The 20,118-nt window shown below is 39.5% G+C and overlaps 1 protein-coding gene across 1 annotated transcript in view; it reads left to right on the forward strand.

Annotated features, from left to right (window-relative positions):
- The window catches only part of SRI (sorcin), a 264,616-nt gene extending 244,785 nt beyond the window's left edge, over positions 1 to 19,831 (forward strand). The window contains exons 2-9 of the mRNA XM_076006459.1: positions 3,452 to 3,503; positions 4,494 to 4,577; positions 7,127 to 7,196; positions 11,972 to 12,015; positions 12,804 to 12,951; positions 13,536 to 13,649; positions 14,412 to 14,470; positions 17,158 to 19,831. Coding sequence (XP_075862574.1) covers positions 3,462 to 3,503; positions 4,494 to 4,577; positions 7,127 to 7,196; positions 11,972 to 12,015; positions 12,804 to 12,951; positions 13,536 to 13,649; positions 14,412 to 14,470; positions 17,158 to 17,184 — 588 coding nt within the window. The 5' untranslated portion in view covers positions 3,452 to 3,461 and the 3' untranslated portion in view covers positions 17,185 to 19,831. The remainder of the gene's footprint in view (positions 1 to 3,451; positions 3,504 to 4,493; positions 4,578 to 7,126; positions 7,197 to 11,971; positions 12,016 to 12,803; positions 12,952 to 13,535; positions 13,650 to 14,411; positions 14,471 to 17,157) is intronic.
- The last annotated feature ends 287 nt before the right edge of the window (positions 19,832 to 20,118 follow it).

Consider the following 20,118-nt stretch of genomic DNA (forward strand, 5'->3'; position numbering starts at 1 on the left):
TAGGGTAGCCACTAGCCACATGGCTATTTAAATTTAAGTTAAATAAAAATTTTAGTTCTTCATTTCACGTCCTCAATAGCCACATGTGATCGGTTATTGGATGGCACAGATATGGAAAGTTTCCATCATGGCAGGAAGTTCTATTGAATAGCTGTAGTTGATGATTCATTACCTACTGTAATGAGCCAGGAATTGATTAAACACTTTATATACATGCATATCAATCAATATGGAAGTTTTATTATACTTTTAAAATGATTTCATAATAGTATGATTAACTGAACTCTTACTCTGGAGAGTTAGAGAAAAAGGATATCTTTTATTCCCAAATGAAGATCCTAGTCTTCACACTCCTTCCCAACAATCTTAAGAAAATAGAGATAGTATATACTGGTAACCTATGTGGTTATCAAACACCCATTTCCACTCATATTTGGAGATACGAGTATCTCTCTAAGGCAGAGGTCTTTAAATTATGAGGTGCAACACTGAGATCAGAACTAAAAGAAAGTCGAAACCTTTATCTGGCAAATGTTATTTGCTCATTTCTTCCTAAAACATGAAGACTTCTCATTAATTCATCTGCAGGACATGATGAAATAACTGCAGTTAGTTACACTATTTCTTTCACCACTTATCTGAGTAAGGACGTTCTGCCTGGATATGATACCATATGTAGTGTTTTGTATTAATTTTGCTCCAGGGACAAGAAAGAGTGTCCACACTGCCTGTCTTGAAAATAGAGATGGTCTGAGGAGGGTGTACCGCAAAACAATAGGATTCTCTCTGAGAGGCATATTCAGATAATGTCACAGCTTTAATTGGGAAGGGTGAAACATTTATATCTGGCTAGTTTTGCCCTTCAGGAGCTTAGGCCAGGCATTTGCCTTCTCCCAGCCTTGGTTTCTTCATTGTAGAACAGCATGATTGGAGTAAATGATCACAAAGGTTTCTGTGATTCCAATGGCTTCCCAAAATAACTCTGACCCACATCCTATCTATAAACCTGGTATAGCTTTCTCCCTAATCCACGCTGCTGCCACATCCTCAATCATAGTGACATGGCTGTGTCACTCCTGCAGTCTTCTTCTAGGACTAAGTAAATAGTTAGGACAAATGACAGTATTCTACCCATAGGCTTTACCTGAAAGTCAGCAAATCATTTGCTAAAGTGCTAAATTCCCAGAGTCATAAGCCAGCATCCTAGAGGGGTTTCCAGCAGTGGTTGGTAAACTACTGCCCAATGGCCAAATCTAGCCTACCTCCTGTTTTTGTATACCTAGGAGATAAGAATAATATTTATATTTTTAAACATTTGGAAAAATAAAGAATATTTCATGTCATATGAAAATTATATGAAAGTCAAATGAGGAACCCAGCCACACCCATTTATCTATGGATACTTGTGGGTTACAACAGCTGAGTTGAATAGTTGCTATAGAAACTATATGGCCCACAGGCCTAAAATATTATATTTACTATTTGGCCCTTTACACAATTTGCTGTCCCCTGGTGTAGAGCACAGATGGCTTGGCAACATATCTCAGCTCTGTGTTCCTTCCAGTTTGGCAAATTCTCTGAGATCCTCTGTTCTTCAACTGTTTAATGATGATGATAATAGCACCTATCTCATGGGGTTTTATGAAGATTAAGCAAATACATAAAATGCTTAAATGAGGATCTGGCATATATTAAGTACTATATATGTTTGTTATTATTATTTGCCAGGATTTTTTTCATAAACTAAAGCAGAAGCAGCTGACCAATTTATTATCAATAATTGTAAGAATTTCATTTGCAGCACTCCATTAAAATTTAATCCTTTAGCAGTAGAAAGATGTTTAAAGAGAAATGACAATTAGCATAGTCATTTATCCATAAAGCTACTTCTGTATTACTTCAAAATATTTTATATGCTATATGCTTCTTTCAAACTTGAGTCTTGAGATTATGCTCAACTTTGAGGTTACCCCTCACCATCTATAGTTGGTTACCTCTTTCTGAAGAAACAGGCTTCAAAACAGAAGCTAAGGGACTCATAAAATGTCTAACCTACCTTGATGAGTGTTACAGTATTTGAAAACAGTAACCTACTTCCTGAATCAAACACAAAACAGGCAACACATAGTTTGCTGTGAGACAACAGGAACTGTAAGAATCTTTCTCACAACTTACGACTTTCATTTCTGGAGTTTGGGTATCTAAAAAGAGGACTTGAGAGAGAAATTACACATAAGAGGAAAACAATGAACCACATAGCCCAGGAAATTGGAACACGGAGGGGCCCTTTCTACCATACGAACAAGTACAGCACCACATTGGCAGGTGCTCCAATATTTCTTAAATGCTGATGACTCTTTCAATGTTTCTGAGCAACCTCTACAGCAAATACTGTGAATCGTACTTATTAATACATTTCTCAAACGTTAACATTCAGGAAATCATTAAGTCTAGTCCTTAACGGTCAAGGGCAAACAAAAAGTTTTTCTGTGTGGTTGAAATTACACAAAACCAAGCAAAAATCTCACACCTGAATTGCTTCAAACTGTTCAACTGGATGAAAAAGAAAAATGTCTGAAGAAAAAACATTTTCTGAGTAATCAAAGTGAAATTCTGATCTCTCACACCTTCCTAAATATCTACCAGCACACACACAGCTTGCTCTAAAATTTTCCTTGTAAAAATGCAGCTGAATAATTTTAGGGAAAGAGATTGTTTCTGCCTGAATCATCCAGATAATTCAAACATTTTCCAAAGAACGATCTGGGCGAGGCTGTCCTGCCCAGAAAATGCCCTCTGTCCACGCAGGCCTCATCCGAGCTACGCCCAGATTAATCAAGCGATGAATTGTCTCCTGGCCAGGAAATACGCCATTGTCGTTCAATGAAATGTGTGACCAACCACAAGCCACACTGCCCCTGGCACACAGTCCCTCAAGTTTATTCTTGTTTTCCAAGGGCGCTTTCCTATTTTTATCTCTCCCTGTCTCCCTCACCCACTGGCATGTAAGACTCGCTCTAACGCATGCAGCCCCTTCTCTGCAATACTGCACTGAGCTCAATGCGGGTCCGCCCTGCCCAATAAAGTTGTATAAATAATAAGTGTGCCAGAAAATAGCCAAAGAGGAAGGAAAAAAACTAATTCCCGGGGCGCTGTACTGGTGTTGGAATGTGCCATTAGTTTCGAAGGGAGGAAAGACGCTGGTGTGAACTGCATCGCCGGTCACGGGTCACCACCGGGCCTCCCCTCACGCCCGGCCTGGGCACAGAACAGGCGAAGACACGGAAGAACGCGGGCAGGGCAGCCGCGGGCGGGGGCGGAACCCGGGGCGCCAGGCCGCGGCAGGGCGCGTCCCCCGCCGGCCCGTGGAGCGCTCGGGGGCGGCCCCCACAGGGCGCGGCGGGGCGGGGCGCGCGGCCGGGAGGTTGGGCGCGCAGGGCGGCGGCAGTGTAGACTGCACCATGTCGTACCCTGGCGCGGGCGGCGGGTACTACCCAGGCGGGGTAAGTGCTGCCCGCGCAGGCTCGCGGCCCGGCGGCTCTCGCGGCACCGAGAGGGACCTTCGGAGACGCGGCGGCTAGCGGGGTTGAGGCGCCGCTGAGCGGCTCCTGGGCGCCTCCCGCCCCTGGCTCCTCCTCACTGGCTCGCGGCTTCGCCCTAGGCCCTGCGCTTCCGCCTCGGGCCTCGTCTCCCTGCGTCCTTTCTCCCCTACGGGTGGTCCGCGGGGCCAAGCGCGGGTAGACGGCGGGGACCCAGGAAGCCCACCCTGTGGCCCTCGGATACGCGACGTGAAATAGTGCTAATTGGGTGATGGCTTCCTCCCCTCCCTCTCGTTTCCCCCCCAAAACAACAACAGTTATTTTATTCTAGAATGGTTCGGCGATCTACCTACCGTCCTTAAAAAAAAAAAAAATTGAAAGGAAGAGATCAGGGAAAGTCCGCTAGAGTAAAAGTCCTGTGGGAAGGCCGCCTCGCTGCCGGGCGTCCTGGATGCGCGTTGTCCTGGGAACTGCTTCCCAGACAGAATGTTCCCTCGCCACCCGCGAGATACAGCTGGCCTAGGCGCCTTACTCTTCCCTAGGCTACACCTGTCTCAGTATTTTACCAACTCCTGCCTCCCGTGGTACTTAAAACAGTTTTGAAATACCATAAAAGCTATAAAAACAAAAATCATTTCTGAGCCCCTGCCTGCCCTTAAGTTGCTTGCCTAGGTTGCTTTTCACCTCAGTAATCTGCAGGTTAATAGGGGTTTTAAAAGTTGCTTCACCTGTGCAGGTTTCACTTTCTTGACTGCTATTTTTGGGCCAAGTAGCCAGTTTTTAAAGTACATAGTGAGAAGGGAGGAAAGGCGTGGTGTGATTGCAGTTAGAGAGTGCCGGGTGGTGGGGAGGTAAACCCTGGAAGGGTGGCCTGGCTTTGCACAAAAGCCCTTTGTGGTGAAAGAATAAAACTCGGATCAGCGAATTGATGCATTTGTGTTTTCTTTTTCACAGTACGGAGGGGCTCCTGGAGGGCCAACATTTCCCGGACAAACCCAGGATCCGCTGTATGGTTACTTTGCAGCTGTAGCTGGACAGGTTAGCTTTTCCTTTAATCTTAAAGAAATGTCGTATTCTGCATTTGTGTTAGCTTTTGATACAGTGACACAGAAAAGAGTCCCTTTGTTTCTGCAAAAGAAAAAGAGAATGAAGGAAAGTTCTTTATTATTTTAGTTTTTATTTTTGACTATTCAGAACAAATTAGGACAGAGCGTTACTTGTGTTAGTTAGGTTCAAAACTAAACTTGTGACTGAATTCGATTGAACAGAATAGGGAATTATATACTTTGACGATCTGTAAAATAGAAAGATGTTTGTAGAACTGAATTGTCAGGGCTAGGGTGGTTTCAAGAGAAGAAAGTCAAGATCTGGTGAACATAAACCTCTATTTGTACAACTTAAAGACATGTACTAGTAATTATGTATCCAGATTTTGATGAACGCTTTCTTCAGGTTGAATTTGATTGTTAATCATTTACTCACCCTAGGAAATAGATATGTATGGTAAAAACCTTCTTCTAAATAAGCAAGTTACTGTTCTCTTCTTTGTATAAGGAAGTTAATCTTGTGAACAATTTAGTTTCTCTTTGATGCAGATACTGTTACTAGATCAGCTCTTCCATGACCATATTAGGTGTTGTGGCCTGTTGACCTAGAGAAAGAATTAAGACCAGCTCCCCAAGACCTTCTACTTCTCTCCATTCTGAGTTGAATGACAGGTGCTGACTTACCTTGAGGGAGGACACTTCCCTAGCTTATGAGGTCTCTGTGTATAGTAAATACACTGTTGGTAGAACCGAGACATGTCCAAAGGGGATATTTATTCTTTTGAATTCAACTTAGTTTTGTTTTGATCAGAAGCTAGAAATAGCAAAGTCTTAATGTGAAAACTCATTAGAATATTATGGAATAAAAACCTAAGACCACCTTTTAAAGTAGCACTCTAAGAAATACAGCTTGAGAAATTGAATGGAAAATTGAGTCTAAAACTGGAAGACTTTCCTCTTAAGTATCTGCTTAATCTATTAATGATCTGTATCTTTGAAACCACAAGACATGGCAAACCTCAAGACTAACATTCTTAGATTGCTGTGCCTCCAGTGTGTAAGTGACTCCACCTACTTAGCTTTCAGCAGCCCTGGCCTGTATTCAGCATGCCCATTGTCTTTCAAATTATTGATCCTGCTTCTCATTTATAACTTATAATACCAGTCAATATAATATTTAGGTTATTTGTTTTATTTTTTAATAGATACATTGTGATAAATGTATTCAAATGTCATACAGCCTCAAAAATGAATACATTATGGCTAGTCATAACAAAATAGTGAATCTTACAAACATTTTGTGAAAGAAGACACAAAAATACATTTACATTTAGTAAAAGGCAGGAAAAATAGCACAGTTATAAAACCTGGTACACAGAAGATATTACCTCTCCCACTAATATGCCTATATGATACTCATATTGCTTATTCAAGAGGTTTTTGTTGTACTATCAAAACAACAATTTTTGAATTTCATCCAGCCTGCTGCTTCTCTAGCCTCAGGAAGTCATATTACCATTCACTAAGCTTCCAGAAATTAGGGTTTTAAAGGCTATGCTGTTTAAGTTGTAACTTGATTGTGTTGTGGTCAGACAGTAGTCTGAACTTTTTATAATTTAAGTTTTTTTGTTTTTTTTTTGACACAGAGTCTCACTCTTGCCCAGGCTAGAGTGCCATGGCATCAGCCTAGCTCATAGCAACCTCAGACTCCTGGGCTCAAGAGATCCTCCTGCCTCAGCCTCCCAAATATCTGGGAGTACAGGCATATGCCACCATGCTAAGCTAATGTTTTTTTCTATATATATTTTTAGTTGTCTGGCTAATTTCTTTTTATTTATAGTAGAGCCGTGGTCTCGCTCTTCCTTAGGCTGGTCACAAACTCCTGAATTCAAACGATCCTCCCACCTCGGCCTCCCAGAGTGCTAGGATTACAGGCGTTAGCCACCATACCCGGCCTATAATTTAATATTTTGTAGGTACATGTTTCCTTTTTTTTATTAGTTATAGATATTTTTAAATCCCTAAAAATAACATATATCTAGTTCTTTCCTGGTTTAGCCAATGAATGGGCATTGGGAACCCAACCTGTATCTTCCAGATATAATTGTGCTCTGGAAAAAAAACAAACATTGACCCTATCATAAGAAATGTTGACCAAGGAGGTCCCTTTCTGCTTGAACCAAGCCTTCTATTTACTGATGTTTACTGTGTACCTACTCTCTTTCTTCTCTCAAAAAAAAAAAAAAAAAAAAAAAGAGGAATATGATTTTTAAGCAACTCCATGAGTAATCTAAAATGCTTAGCTTTGGCAGTTTTGTAGCTCAAAGAGAAGAGTAGTTGACAAAACAGACTCTTTCATCATTAAATTATTTTTGGAAGTAGGATGCGGAAAAGAATATCCACTTTTGGAAAGCATTCTAAAAAAAAGTCTCATACATGATACTCATTTTCTTTGTTACTATTGCTGCATTGAATACAAGAGATAAACAACTTAAAAGTACAAATCACTGTTGTGATTCATCTTCTTGTTTTTTTCAAAAGGATGGGCAAATAGATGCTGATGAACTGCAGAGATGTCTGACACAGTCTGGCATTGCAGGTGGATACAAACGTAAGTTGACAGTCCCAGAGTTTCTCTAAAAGTACTCTTGTATTTCACATTTTAGCTGTTCCTTGTGATTATTGCCTCCAAGGAAACAGCTTTTCTGACCCAGCAAAATCTAAAATTTCAAAAGCTAAATTAAGTTATTATCTCCAAATGTTGATTTGAAAACAGTTCTTAATATAAATCATTCCACTTTACCTGCCAGCTTAGTGGATTTCTTGGATTTGAATTTTATGTACCTGGAAGTATTTGAACCAGTGAAAGACAGTTTGGGTGGCCTCCTTCACAGAGGACAAGTAAAGTGCTGAAATGAAATCTGCCAGGTCAGGTGTCATTAATGATAGGAGCTACATTTACTGCTATTTGCCAAGAGCCTACTCTGCCCTGGACCTGGTGGCACTTAGTGTTTTGAGTGGCCATTCCTGCAGTCCTGGTCCTTAGAGCCCTGGGTATACTACTGGCAACATGAATGCTTGTCATGACATTTCCCAGGTCTTTCCTCTTTCTTTCCTCTTACCATTTCAGAGAATGTGTTCAGGATAAATAGGAAGTGCTTTCTACTTTCTGAAATCCCTTACACTAGTAGTTCTCCTCAGTTCCTGGCAGGCTAGACCTGATGCCCTATAACTTAGCATTTACCTGCCCTGCTTGCCTTTTGAGCTCTCTGCCACGAGCTGCGGGTAGAGAAATAGTGCAAAGATGCTGCACCCAATTGTGGGTGTGCATTCCCTCTGTGCACACCACACGTTTTCTCTTCAAATCAAATCTTCACCGTGACAGAATTCCAGGGTAGAGAATAGTGTGTTACCTGCCAACTTCTCTGCCAGTTGTTTTGGGACAGAACATCACATTGAAGCCCCAATTTCATGGTAAGCTCAGTTAAAATGCTCAAACTAGAATTCACACCTAAGGAATTATAGTGGCATTTTTGGACTGACATTGACATGTTTACTAGATGGCTGTCTTTGAACCATTTGTGTTTCTATTTTTATCATCCTTTGTTTTGTGTGACTTCAATATCCTATTACTGTTTCCTAATTGGAATGAATTAATACAAAAGAAGAAACTTGAGTTTCTGTCGTTTAATCTCGTCCTAAACAAAAGAAACATTTCTGGACTAGGGATTTTTTTTTTTTTTTTTTACTGTTGTAGGCAGCACATTTAAATTGTTAATCTCAAGCAGTTGAGATGGTGAACGAGAAAGTTCTACTAGCAGGGTTTGCCAAAATGAGGTGAGGCCATAACATAGACTATTATTCTGCAGCCTTTCAGTAGAAGAGGTGTGGCAGAGTTAAAAACCCGACTAACAAAGCGGGCTACATATTCTTAGAAAACAGTCCTTTTAAAACTTTCATTTGAGAAAGCCACTTTAGTGATGGCCTTAGATGGATTCATTAAAGAGAAGATACTTCCTGAGTCATGGGGATCGTGGAATTGAGTTGACTTGCTTAATCTTTTCTAGTGACTGTAACGAACCACAGAACCACCCTTCTTATGAGGTGCCAGAGTTTTGTAATACAGAAATCATACAGCCATTAGTCTTTTAAACCTGGTCCCAGCTTACAAACCAGAAAGCACAGATCCAAAGTGGGTGGGTGGGATACTCCAGCCTAGTACCTACAGGTCTCTTCTTAATCTGTTTAAAAATAAACAGTCACACCCAGAGGTAGAGTTCGCGAGAGAAGTTGCTCTAGTCTACAGGATAGCAATTCAGCTTCTCTTCTTCCCTTAAGTTTAGTTGTTCCGCTGTGGTAAGGTTGACAGAAACAGCTAGAGGTATGGCTTTCCTGCTAGGCCTATTGTGTTTCTACTAGAAGAAAAGATGTTTGAGGCATTCTAGTAGAATAACAGAAGAGAAGGAGAAAGAGTAAAGGTAAAATTACAGCAAAGATTCTTCTGAAATTATTTAAAATAGAAATAGGACTAATAAAAGCTATTGAGGGAATATAATTAACAAAACTGAGCAGGAGGTTTTCTCATCCAAACTTACTGGACATATGTGTTCTAGTTCATTAGAACTATCTGGAATGATAAATTGTTCCCTTTTGTTCACTGTCCACTGCCTTCCCTCCCTTTCAGATCCTTCTTAAAAAGGTGACCATATTTTGAACTTCCTCACCCACAGTTCTAACCTATCACTGTCCTCCTCCAACAATCTTTACTTGGTGCCCATAAAAGAAAGGCTAACAGCTTAGAAGGAATTCAAGATCCTCTGTAGTGCAGCCTGGTCTAACCAACCATGTTTCCTCCCACTTCCTTTGTGCTCTTTGCAGGTTACATTGAGCTGTTCCCTTACTCTTTGCCTGCCCTGGACCTTCTGTTTCTCTCTTACATTGGTCCTTAGCTGTCACCAAATGTCCTCTCCCTGGTCATTTTTGTCATTCAGGCTTGGCTTAAATGATACCTCTTTTATGAAATCTTCCTGATTTCTTACCTTCCTGAAATCTTACCTTCTTTTTGTAGATTTCCTGATTACCAGGAGGAACCTCTTACTCCCCAAAACCTCCTGGTACTTTCTGGTACCTCTGTTATGATTTACTGCTCTCTGCCTTCATTAGAGTTGTATGGTGTGTACGACTTACCATTTCCCTAGACTGTCAGCAGGACAGTATCCAATTTCACATTTATATCTACAAAGTTTTTGGAATCCTGAGCCCTGTACCCAGTAAGTACTGAATGGGTGGCTATTGAGTTAATGGGTATGGAAAATTTTCTAAAATGCAAAAATCATTGCCCTATACCCTCATTGGTATTTTGATTTGAAATTATAGATTACTTTTAAGTATCAGTAAAAATCAGAAAATTTTATTCAAAAAACATTCCTCCTTAAACTGAGAGGGGTATTCATATAAAATGCATGGGTATACAGCTTCCTGCATAGCAATGAGAATTCAGTCTTATCAGCACATTCATTTGTCCAGCCAACAAGTTGGACAATGGACACCGTCCATGTGCCAGGTCTGGGTGTGCAGCCACAAACAATGCCCGTGGAGCATTGTAAAAAGCACTCAGATAAGCAAGGATAGAAGCTGTGGGACCACATAGGATGGGCACATACCCCAGACAGGAATCAGAAAAGTTTTCCTTGCAGAATTTATACATAAACTGAGGAGAAGAGAAGGTAGAGCAGAAATGAGGCTACCCAAGAAGTGAGTGGGATGGGGAAGTTTTGTTCCAAGCAGATAGAACAGCTCAAGTGCAAAAGACCCAGAGAGAGCATAGTTCAGCCAAAGAACTGAAAAATTCCCATGAACGTAGTATAGGCAGTTGAATGAGTAAGAGACTAGCTGGATGGGAAGGTAAGTATATGGCCTTATGCCAGTCAAGGTGTTTGACTTTATCCTGATGACAGTAGAACACGGACACTGGGTTTCACACAGGTCAGCACATACCACCCCTGGCTATAGGGCAAAGACTAAACTGGGGACATGGGAGTCGGGGATACCCACTGGGAGCTGTTGGAGTCATGCAGGCGAGAGAAATGCTCACTAAACCAAGACAGTGGGGCTGTTTAGAGGGTGATTTGAGTATGGGGGGAAAGGGAATTGAGGACGCTTCCAGGTTTCTGGCTTGGGTGACTGTTGAGTGGATGGTGGTGTTATTCATAAAACTGGGAGACATTGAAGCTGTCTGCCTCACAGCCCCTCAGAAACCTTGATGTGAGCCAAACAATTGGCTCTGTCCTGTGATTGTCAAGCCTTCTCGAGAGTGGTTCTTAAAACTTTAGCAGCATCAGCATCACCTGGAAAGCTTCCAAAGCCAGATTGCTGGGACCCTCCCTAAGGTTTCTCATTTAGGAGGTCTGGGGTGAGACTGAGAATTTCACCTATAACAGATTTCCATGTGATGCTGGTCCAGACGCTTGAACCGGCTGCTTTAAAGTGAATATATGTCGTTTTAAAGGGATCTTGTTAACATTCAGATTCTGACTTTATTGGTGTAGATTAAGGGCTGAGATTCTTCAATTCTCACAAGCACCCAGGTGATTCTGATATGGCTGGTCCAGGAATCACACTTTGAGTAGAATGGTGTTCTCAACCTTGGGTTCTCATTTGGAATAATCTGAAAAGCTTTCTAAAAATACTGATACCTGGGTCCCATGCTCAGAGACGCTGATTTAATTGTTCTGTGATGCAACGCAGTCTCGGGATCCTTTAAAGCTTCCAGGTGATTCTGATTAGCACCAGGGTTGAGAACCAGTAGGCTACAACCATTGAGTGTGTTCTGGTTTGATTGCATAAGTGAGGTACACAGATGCTCTCAGAATGCTCCCAAATTATAGGTAAACGAAAATGAACAATGGCCACCACGGAATTGGTGATTGGGTCTCATTCCAGGGTGCTCTTAATAAACACACGATTCTAACAAGCATATTTATCTGGTTTCATATATAAATGAAGAGGAGACTGTTTGAGGTAGAAGGTCACTGCTCAGTAACTGACATTAAAGGAAAAGACAGAAAAACAAAATTAGCAAAACCAGCTATTTACAGTCATTTATGAGTAGGAACAAAGCAACCCTACTTTCCCATCTACCATGGTGAATATAATACATTATGGCGAATTAAAGATTTCTATATCAAAATCAAATCTGGATTCTAGAAATCCTTAAAAATCTGGAAAAAATCTACTTGGAAGCTCCGTATAATTTAGTCACTTGTAAATTAAGTAGTATATAAAAATAAAAGTGTACAAATAATCACATTTATAATTAATTTGAATGTATCATATGTAATGTGAATTTTTGAAATTAATATGTATGTACTTTTCTTAATTTAACAGCTTTTAACCTGGAGACTTGTCGGCTTATGGTTTCAATGCTGGATGTATCCTTTATCTTGATTGTTGTCTAGAATGTTTTTTTCTTGACAAAAAAATTTCCTAAAGGAATTAATCTCAGAAGTAATACCGATAAACACAAAATGACCACTAAAAAGCTTTCTGAAATAATTCGCTTTTAGAATGTAATTTGGTAGGAAAAAGGGAAGTTTAGTAAATGGAATGTTAGTTGTTTAGGAATTCAAGGAAGCGTCAAAGTAGAAAGAGTATAGAAACCAGAGTGTCAGGGAAGCTTTTTCTTTAACATTGATTGCTCTGCCTGACTCACACCTGACCTTCAAGTGATGGGCTTTTTCACTTCCCAATTATTGGACTCAGTTTAGCTAGTGCTGACCCTGTGGTGTATTCCATCCCACCTCTTTCTCCAAAAGTGAAATCCTTGGGTCTTGGAGGACTAAACAAGAGAATGTTAGTGCCAAAGATGACCCTAGTATAGAAGGGTAAACGGCATAGCCTGGGGCACCCAGAAAGTACAGCCCAGTTCCAGTAACCAGACTGCTTTTTACAGGTGGCTCACCGTGGTGATGTTATTTCCTTGTAATCAGATCACATGGGTTATCTTTTATTCACAGTAAAAATTGGTACTCAGAGCTTTTTCTACATAGCTTCTTTTTATTATTTTTCTTTATCATTGCTCTTTTTATATCATACAAAGAATATACAATAACTAGTTTTTGACCATAAAGAACATTAAATTCCCCTTATCCCTGATCTTTCACTTAATCATTAGAAAATGTTCCAAATAAAGAAGCCCTGATCCTTGATTCTAGTTCAGAGAGATATGTCTGGCACAATGGGTTTCAATGAATTTAAAGAACTCTGGTCTGTACTGAATGGCTGGAGACAACACTTCATCAGTTTTGACAGCGATAGGAGTGGAACAGTGGATCCTCAAGAATTGCAGAAGGCCCTGACAACAATGGGTGGGTATGGCTAACTAGAACTCTCCATTCATGGGTAGAAGTCAGTTTTTTTTTTTTTTTTTTTTTGAGACAGAGTCTCGCTTTGTTGCCCAGGCTAGAGTGAGTGCCTTGGCGTCAGCCTAGCTCACAGCAACCTCAAGAGCCTCAAACTCCTGGGCTCGAGTGATCCTTCTGCCTCAGCCTCCCGGGTAGCTGGGACTACAGGCATGCGCCACCATGCCCGGCTAATTTTTTATATATATATCAGTTGGCCAATTAATTTCTTTCTATTTATAGTAGAGACGGGGTCTCGCTCTTGCTCAGGCTGGTTTCGAACTCCTGACCTTGAGCAATCTGCCCGCCTCGGCCTCCCAAGAGCTAGGATTACAGGCGTGAGCCATAGCGCCCGGCCTAGAAGTCAGTTTTTTATTTCTAAAAGTAAATGCTACTTGAAGGCAGTTTCTGTTTCCTTAGAAGTTGTATGTGTTCATAAAAATGAGTTCACAGTCTTAAAAAATTACATTTGATTCTTTTTAATGATTTGGTTTTTGTTTTTGTTTGCAATCCTTTAACATTTTTACTGGATGATTTTTTTTTCTTTTCAGGATTTAGGTTGAGTCCCCAGGCTGTGAATTCAATTGCAAAACGATACAGCACAAATGGAAAGATTACCTTCGATGACTACATTGCCTGCTGTGTCAAACTGAGGGCTCTCACAGGTGTGTTCTGTGTGATCCTGTCATCACCACAAGCCAAGAAGACAGTTTTTATGACACCCATTTCATTTTTCAATACTTCTGAACTTTTATTCTTTCCATTCAATTTTTTTCTTGCTTTAGATTTTTAACATTACTGTTAAGCATAGCTAGCAGAATAATTTTGTTTTTTCAGAATTTTATATTAGTTATTAATCTGCCATTAAAATAAGCTTAACTAAATTTTACTAAAATGTTCCAAAACATAACGAGGTAATTTTCTACATTTTGGTCAGATTATGATTATAAGTGATTTCTCCCTAGAATGTGAAATATTTGAAAAGAGTGAAAGTAAATCCTTTTCAATAGGTCATAGCTAAAATGGGTAGGATATTTGATCACAGTCCACTTGTCCTATTAGGGACACTATCCATCTATTTCCTAATTAAGCAATATATATGTTATTAAGAAGTTTGAAATTCCATGTTTTCATCACAAGTAATGGCCTCAGAAGTTGCACAGCTTTTACTGACTTTAGGATAAGGTATTTTCTTCCAGCTCCACATTGTAAAAGATAGGTGGCTGATTTCTGCCTATTATATTACTTTATTGCATATTAAATCTTTCAGTATTTATATAATTGGCTTCTTTGCTTTGATCTTTTGTTTATATTGACTCGTTATACAATTTAAATGTTACTGAAATTTGAACCCAATGCCAAAATAATTATAGAGATTTTAGAAAAGATATTTAAAGAAAAAATATACATTTTTCTGTGTTTTACAGACAGCTTTCGAAGACGGGATACTTCTCAGCAAGGTGTTGTGAATTTCCCATATGATGATGTAAGTCTCAGTAAATTAAGCGCTAAGTAGATGGATAAGACATACATAAGGTGGGCATGCCTTTTGAAGTTAGCTGTTAAGAACATCTAAAAGCCGGGCGTGGTGGCTCACGCCTGTAATCCTAGCACTCTGGGAGGCTGAGGCAGGCAGATTGCTCGAGGTCAGGAGTTCGAAACCAGCCTGAGCAAGAGCAAGACCCCATCTCTACTATAAAGTAGAAAGAAATTAATTGGCCAACTAATATATAGAGAAAAAAGTAGTCGGGCATGGTGGCGCATGCCTGTAGTCCCAGCTACTCAGGAGGCTGAGGCAGTAGGATCGCCTGAGCCGAGGAGTTTGAGGTTGCTGTGAGCTAGGCTGACGTGGCCACGGCACTCACTCTAGCCTGGGCAACAAAGTGAGACTCTGTCTCAAAAAAAAAAAAAAAAAATCTAAAAGATGCCAGAGAAATCAGGGATTAAATGATCAGAAGAAGTTATCCAAAATTTGTTAATTTTATTCATTAATCTTATCCATAGTTATACCACTATTTGATTTGAACTCAGAGACTTACGTTCAAGATCCAGTTTGTTATATTTATTAGCTGGGTCACTTAAGCAGGTTTCTTAACTGCTCTGACTGTTTGAATAAAGAGGATGTAGTAAAAATATCTTTGTCGCTGAGCTGGTATAAGATTTCTACCAGATATATCCTTGAAAAACACTATGCAGATATTGTGTCTGCTTTTGCCTTCTATAAACAAAGCATCTCAATTTTTGAGAAGCAGTTTTAACAGCTCAAAGATGTACTTTGTACACCTGTGTTCTTCATTGATAATGTAAGGCAGGTATCAACTTAAATCCCAATTTAAAACAAGTTATGTACTAAACAGCCATGCTAAATATAGTAGCTTAAAGCCAATTAGCCACTATAAACATAACCAAGTGCCATCTTTAATGGCATTAGTTGGACATACCATGTTTCCGCAAAAATTAGACAAGGTCTTATATTTATTTTTCCTCAAGAAGGTACCCTAGGGCTTATTTTCAGGGGATGTGTTATTTTCCCCTCAAAACCTCAGCTTGCAGCACACAAAGGATGGCTGGGACCTGACAGGGAGTCGACCTTGTTGGTGGGGCTGCCTGCACCTTTCCAGACACCCCTGGGGGATAGTAGCTGTCATGATGGGGCAGATGAGAAGGGCTGCTCATCTTTACCACTCTGCGACAAAATGCATAAGTTGTGCAGATACGCTGCGTAGCCACACCCATCACTAGGTCTTATTTTTGGGGCAGGGCGTATATTGCGCAAATGCTTAGAAATCCTGCTAGGGCTTATTTTATGGGTAGGTCTTATTTTTGGGGAAACATGGTACATAACAAAGTTAGGGAGATATTTAGTCATTTGGTCAGTTTTTGCTTAGCCATTGATTTTAAAGATAACTTTCAGAATTGAAATCACTGGATATTCTAAAATGTTTTTCCATTGCAAAATATTAAGACGCACATATTTTTGGTTTAGCAGCTGCGGTAATTTTAAGTACACTTTTAAAAGGATTAGTGTGTGTCAGTATGCTTTCTTCTGCTTAAGGGTGTGTTCTCTTTCATGTTACTTCTCAGTTGATAGTCTCATCACTGTTTCCAGAGATCAAGAGGCTGCCTAGGGAATAGAAAGAGCATGGGTTTCAGCCTCAGATGGAGCCACTTAAAAAATTTCTAAACATCGTGATCCTTAGTGTCCTTTTCTCTAAAATAAGGATAATCAGCTTGGCCTTGTGGAAGAGCTGCAAGGATTAGCAGTACCTTAAGAATCTTATGAGAGGCCAGGCTGTGGTGGCTAATGCCTGTAATACTAGCACTGTGGGAGGCTGAGGCAGGAGGATCACTTGAGGTCAGGAGTTCGAGACCAGCCTGAGCAAGAGCGAGACTCCTTCTACTAAAAATAGAAAAAAAAATTAGTCGGGCATTGTGGCTCACGCCTGTAGTCCCAGATATTTGGGAGTCTGAGGCAGGAGGATCACTTGAGCCCAGGAGTTTGAGGTTGCTTGCTGTGAGGGCAACAGAGTGAGACTCTGTCTCAAAAAAAAAAAAAAAAAAAAGAATCTTACTAGTGTTGGGGAAGTAAAAAAATTGATACAAAAAGCAGAATCTATTGCTGAGTATTTATTGGGAAGCCAACATTTCAAATACCAATGCTTCCTAAACTCAGGTTTCTGAGTTGCCAATGACTGGTCAGCTGTTCTGTTTCTGTGCATATATATATTTGCATGCCAGGATTTAATTTAATAAAGCAGATTTTAAGAGAAGAAACTGTTTAAAAGTGCTTCATTAGAGTAGTCAGGTAATACTGTACAGTTAAGAAATTCTCATGTGATACAACAGTATAAACTCCAGTTAATTGTATTTTGGGGTACCTTTGACCACAACCATTTCTAGAGTCTTAGATATTATTTGGAATTTAAATAATTCCTTATACATTGGAGTAATATCTGCTTCCTGTAAGAAGTTTTGATGTGAGAATCCCATTGAATTTTATATTAGGACTCCTTTCCTAAAAGAAACTTCCCATTTATCATTTACTCAGACCTCAGAAAATTGCATTATTCTTACCCACAATTCAAATTAGAAAATCAAAACATAAGCTGCCTGAAGATAGGCTATGGTGTACTGTTTTGAGGTCAATAGAATACTGACTTTTCTCTCTTTTAGTTCATTCAGTGTGTCATGAGTGTTTAAATCAAGAAGCTGCGTGAATATAATCGACATTCCAACTGGAGTTCTTCACCCTTACTTTGCCTTCAGTAATGTGTGTAAACTTGCATTGCCACTTTCCCTTAACAGCTAGTGTAAAGGTTTATTACTTTATGTACTGAAATTTTGTTTTTAGTTTTGATAATAAATTCTTTGGAACTTTAATAATATAAAATCAATGGTCTTTTACACCATTTAGAACTTCCTTGAGCCATGATCAATCAATCATGCCTCATTTTCTTGCTAACCCTATTTTATGTAAATTTAAGTATGCAAAATGTTTAAGGCACATTATTTTTGACTATGAGATACTAATAGAAACTTTGAATCAGACTACAGCTGTTATATTTTGTCTCTTGGAGGGGTTTAATGTGGTATTAAAGGTTTTATGTGTCAAGTATCCTTATACAAATGATTTAGACTCACTTAGATGAAAAAAATTGGTAATCTCTGTCAGGCTTCACCTTAGTAGAAATTTAGCACAAGCTTTAAGACTTACAGGTATTTTAATGGCCTTATGAATGAATAAGGGAATGCAAATAATTATTTTCTGCCTCTTTAAAAGTCTATTGAATAATTTGAGTGGCAGATAACTGTCACCGAGGCCCTCTTTGTCACCATCCATTTAAATCTTTATACTTACAAATTTTGTACATTATAAACTTAACTATATAAAAACGATTAGTAAGAAAAGACTAAGGGAATATATAAAATATTAACTATGGTTATTTTTGGCTAATGGTATTCTAGGTGACTTTAATTGCCTTCTATATATTTCAGTATTTTCCAAATTTTCTTTAATGTGTATGTTTTCCTTTTAAAATTAAGATGTTAATTTTAAAAATATTGATACATTTTGATATGCCATATGTTCACAAATTTTAAAATATACACATCAGGAAGACCGGAAAGAGTGTACCAAAATGTTGATGTAGCTACCACTGGGAGTCAGGATCATGAGTCCATTTTCTCCCTTCCTACTACTTTTCCAAATATCCTTTCATAAGGCAGGGATTACATTTGTAATGAAAAAATTTTTAAAAAGTTTAAGCCATGGGTTTTCCAGTAAGGTCTGGATTCTAATGCTGACTGTGACCCCGAATATATGGTTTGGTCATTGTGGATAACCACAAGAGTCTCAGTGTCTCCATCTTTGAAAAGGAGATGATACCTCTTGGGGTAGTTCTGAATTTGAAAAAGTGTGTCGATATGACAAGCACCAAAAATGTTTCAAAACTGGCCTGTTTTTTTTTGTTTTGTTTTTACAGAGTTTAACAGATAAAATTAGTCTGTTTTCTCCTTGCTAGCAGAGTGTCTTCCTTATTCTAGGGCACAATGTGAGTTTTACCATTCATCTGAACAATTAGTTGTCAACCAATGAAAATAAAACATTTTTAGCCTCATTTCACTAATATACTTTTTTTCAAATATTGCTAAAATATTCAATATTTATTCAACGCTAACATATAATTATGTAGCTATGCCCAGGTTACGTATCAGCATGTGAAGCAGCCTGCTGTATATTACACTGTGACTCTAGGTTTCATACCTGTATATTGTCTGTGAGGCCACAAAGCTTTGCTTGAGCCTGAGCTGTCCAGAAGTGGACCCACAAGGGGCTCAGAGGATCAGGTAGCAGAGAGCTCACCTTCAGAGTCCCAGCACCTGCTATTCGTTTCAACACACCAGGATCCTCTGAGGAAATCATAATTTAAGGAAATGGCAATTTCTTGCATGAGGGTAAGTGGTAGGGAAGAAGGCCCTTGCTGACCCAAGGTTATGGGTCATATTTGAACCATCCTAATGCTCTGGTAAGTCCCAAGGTGTGCTGCATCAGTCATCGTTCTGAATTTGCTTTTGGGTAAGTGCTAAAGTATTATGACAAAACCATGCCTCTCAAATCATTCAGTTAATTCAATTTAATTATTGAGCCCTTGGAAGAAACCTCCCTACCTCCTCCACTTCTGCTTTCAGTTTCTTTCCAAAAGCATGAAGCATAGTCTTCAGTAGGTTCCAGCAATTAGTTTCCTTCCCCTTGACAAATTTAACGTACCCATCCCCTTTAATTACAGCCAAAGTCTTCCTTACAAGTGAATCTCATGTTGCCTTATTTCTATTTCATGCCAGGTTCTGTGTTTCATTCATCGTATACTTCTAGTGCAGCCTTGCTGGCTACTTTAAAACTGTTTCCTGGTCTGTTTATTTTTTCTTAAAGATTCTAGTTGGAGCATGGTAAAGCTGTGAGCTCAAACTTGAATACTTCAGTGATTTATAACACATTTCATGGGCTTCTGTAGGAATGTGGCTGCTAGAGGCCTGGTGCTTCCTGGGGACAGCTGGCATATGTTTGTATCACAACAGTCCTATTAAAGTTCTCCCCCCTATTGAGCCAAATTGGAGTTTAGACTGTACTTCAGCGCATGTTCCAGGGGTGGGTACCATCAGTCCATGAGATGTCACGTGAACTAAAACGTCTGCTGTGAACTAGACTTTGCTTTGGCACAACTGAGTGTACTCCTATTTCAGTGTTCATTTAAGTCAATTATATGCCTAAAATCTTATAAATACAAGAAATGGAGCTATATGTAATCACTATAAGCTTTTTAAATCTCATAATAAATGTACAAACCTGTTGTCAACGACTTCTATTTTTCTCACATTAAAACAGCACCTTAACTACTTGTAACTGCTTTTGAGCCGAAGGCAAAGAAACTGCAAATGCCAGAATAATGACTGGCAGGTATGTTGTTTTGGCAGTGAACTCAAGAACCTAATCTCATGCTGTAGAATCCAGCACAAGTGAGCGTGTTAATTAAGCACTGCTGCCTGCGTGATAGGACAGGACATAGGAAATGGATCCTCCTTAGGGTGAGGAAGAAAGTTTATGAAGAGGGGCAAGTTGATAAGTGGAGGAAACTA

Source organism: Microcebus murinus, chromosome 9, assembly GCF_040939455.1.
Source record: "Microcebus murinus isolate Inina chromosome 9, M.murinus_Inina_mat1.0, whole genome shotgun sequence".
NCBI lineage: Eukaryota > Metazoa > Chordata > Mammalia > Primates > Cheirogaleidae > Microcebus > Microcebus murinus.